Source organism: Opisthorchis viverrini (genome assembly GCF_000715545.1).
Source record: "Opisthorchis viverrini unplaced genomic scaffold opera_v5_171, whole genome shotgun sequence".
NCBI lineage: Eukaryota > Metazoa > Platyhelminthes > Trematoda > Opisthorchiida > Opisthorchiidae > Opisthorchis > Opisthorchis viverrini.
Window position 1 is genome coordinate 45,715 of NW_008751829.1, and position 2,191 is coordinate 47,905.

The window sequence follows — 2,191 nt, forward strand, 5'->3', positions numbered from 1 at the left end:
CCCTAAACTCTTTTCAAACCAATCAACACACAACAGACTGTTTCCCAGTGAAAGTCAAACTATTCGTATCTGATTAAAAATACGCGAATGATTGTATATTGTTGAAACTCCACGTATAGTTTATGCCTACTCTATTTCATTTCCCCACAGTTACTCCGCTGCAACGTGAGTCTGGCGCATCATGTTCCTCACGTATTCTCTTCGAACTCGACACCCAACACTTCGCCTGGTGCTGAGCTGTTACCAAGTTTAGAAACCTCATATGGAAGCTGGATAGAATCGTATGCGGATTCGCAAATCCAGAGCAAACCACCTATCTGGTTACCTCTAACTTGCACACTGTAGTGCAGCAACTAGTTGTACGACTAAACGTATACAACAATATGCTCATTACTTTCACTCTTATTTACTTTCCTGTGTATTGTTGGTAACCAGTAAACACTATTATTACGATGCGCCACTGTTTTAGAAAGGTCTTATTTGGTACTCGCTACTCCAACTTTTGCCCTTCTGAGCGCAGTCTTCCGAAAGTGATTTGGAACGTGCCGTCACGTGATTAGTCGCTTGAAGCTTGCGCGTGGGTGTCAATCAGACAATGAATCACCCGAATCATCGCCGTCGCACCACTCACACAACTGCATCATGTGAACCAAACAGTGCGCTTCAGAGCACGTGACGTACACATGCAGTGGAAGTGAAGCAGTTTATTGCAGATGAATTGACGGCTTCCTGACTAACATGGACCAGATGTGTCCGACCTTGAGCAGGACTGTAGCTTTCGGAAAGGAACAACTTATGTGGAAATGTTGCGAGAAATAGTGTGGTCGCAATGAGATATAGATGGAAAGGTTAATCAGTCGCAGTCTCCTGTGTACTTCCAGACCCGAGAAAAAAATGCCTTCACACGTCAGCCTGAGTTTGGGTAGTGCGTGGACAACAGACTGGATACTACCATTCAATAGGGTGACAAAATGAGTTGCGTACATCAGAACTACTACTTTCATTGGTAACTTGAATATCAGAGGCAGTTTTCAAATTACTCATTCAGTAGGTTTTGAACTCAGCGAACGCCTTGTTGCTGACCTTTCTCAAAATACGCTGGCTGATGAGAGATAAAAAACGGTTCTCACTTGATAGTGAAGTCAGCAGAGTCTTACTAGGGATGACTGGTTCATTTAGACACATTCCAGTCAAGTTTAGCAATCAGTGTGCATGAGATATGTGGATAAGTGCATATAGAACCGCGCAACGGAGGCCAATGAACCACAAGTGTACATACAGCGCCAAGCCAGGGGTATCCCAGAAATAAAATGAATAGTTTTAAATTCTACTGAGCGGTTGACAAAGCTTCCCTAGCCCGAAATTTCCTCAAACATTGCGGAGTCCTTCCACATGGTAAGAGCAATGACAGATTCAGACCCATCAGATCATCTTGAAAATGCGAAAGTTGCTTTGAAATTCTTGGAAACACCATATCTTGACGCTGCTACCAAAGCTGGAACCCAGTACCTGGACTACAAAGCTAGTATCCATCGTCCGTCAAACATGCTCCTCTGAGCTACAGTGCAGGTTGTTTTGTTCTATGGCTGAGACTGGATCTGTTCGAGTAGCGCAAATGACAAATCTTCAGATGTTCGACACTCATTGTCTCAGGACTGGAGCTCCTGTAGGCTGGTATCGGAGAATCCGTAACGAGGAAATTAGAAAGCGAGTTTTCGGTTGTGTGACAAGGACTTCCATTAAGGAAGGTGTCTATCACCAGAAGCGGCGTTGGTGAGGCCATGTATTGCGCACGCCTAACAGAGTGCTGTTTCCCGTGCCCAATTCAGAGCATCACATGCATAGAGGTGGCCAACACTTGACCCGGCAGAGGGATATGAAGGAGGTTACGAAACGTTTGGGTACTGTCGGTGCTATTCGCCTACCAGGATGTGAACCACGTGATCCCCACTGCACCTGGCTGTAGACACTGCAACAAATGGCTGATAGCCGATTTCAATGGCGTTCGTGTTGTTAGTTTCTCCCCACATTGTCTTACTGAGTGTCTGAAAGTGTAGGCACCTCGAAATGATTGTGGTAAAGTAGCACTCGGTAGTTGTATTGGCTCTGACGGAAGTGTGTCTGATGAAGTCAGTGCAAGAATCTCAAAGGCTCGAATCACGTTTGCTAATTTGCGTCACTTGTGGCGTCA

General features: G+C 45.2%; 1 protein-coding gene across 1 annotated transcript in view; it reads left to right on the forward strand.

The window, feature by feature from the left end:
• Window positions 1-452, forward strand: part of T265_07468 (hypothetical protein) — a gene marked incomplete at both ends in the record, with an annotated part of 11,253 nt that extends 10,801 nt beyond the window's left edge. Inside the window, one exon of the mRNA XM_009173001.1 lies at window positions 151-452. Within this exon, the coding sequence (XP_009171265.1) occupies window positions 151-236 (86 nt within the window). The remainder of the gene's footprint in view (window positions 1-150) is intronic.
• Window positions 453-2,191: the final 1,739 nt, after the last annotated feature.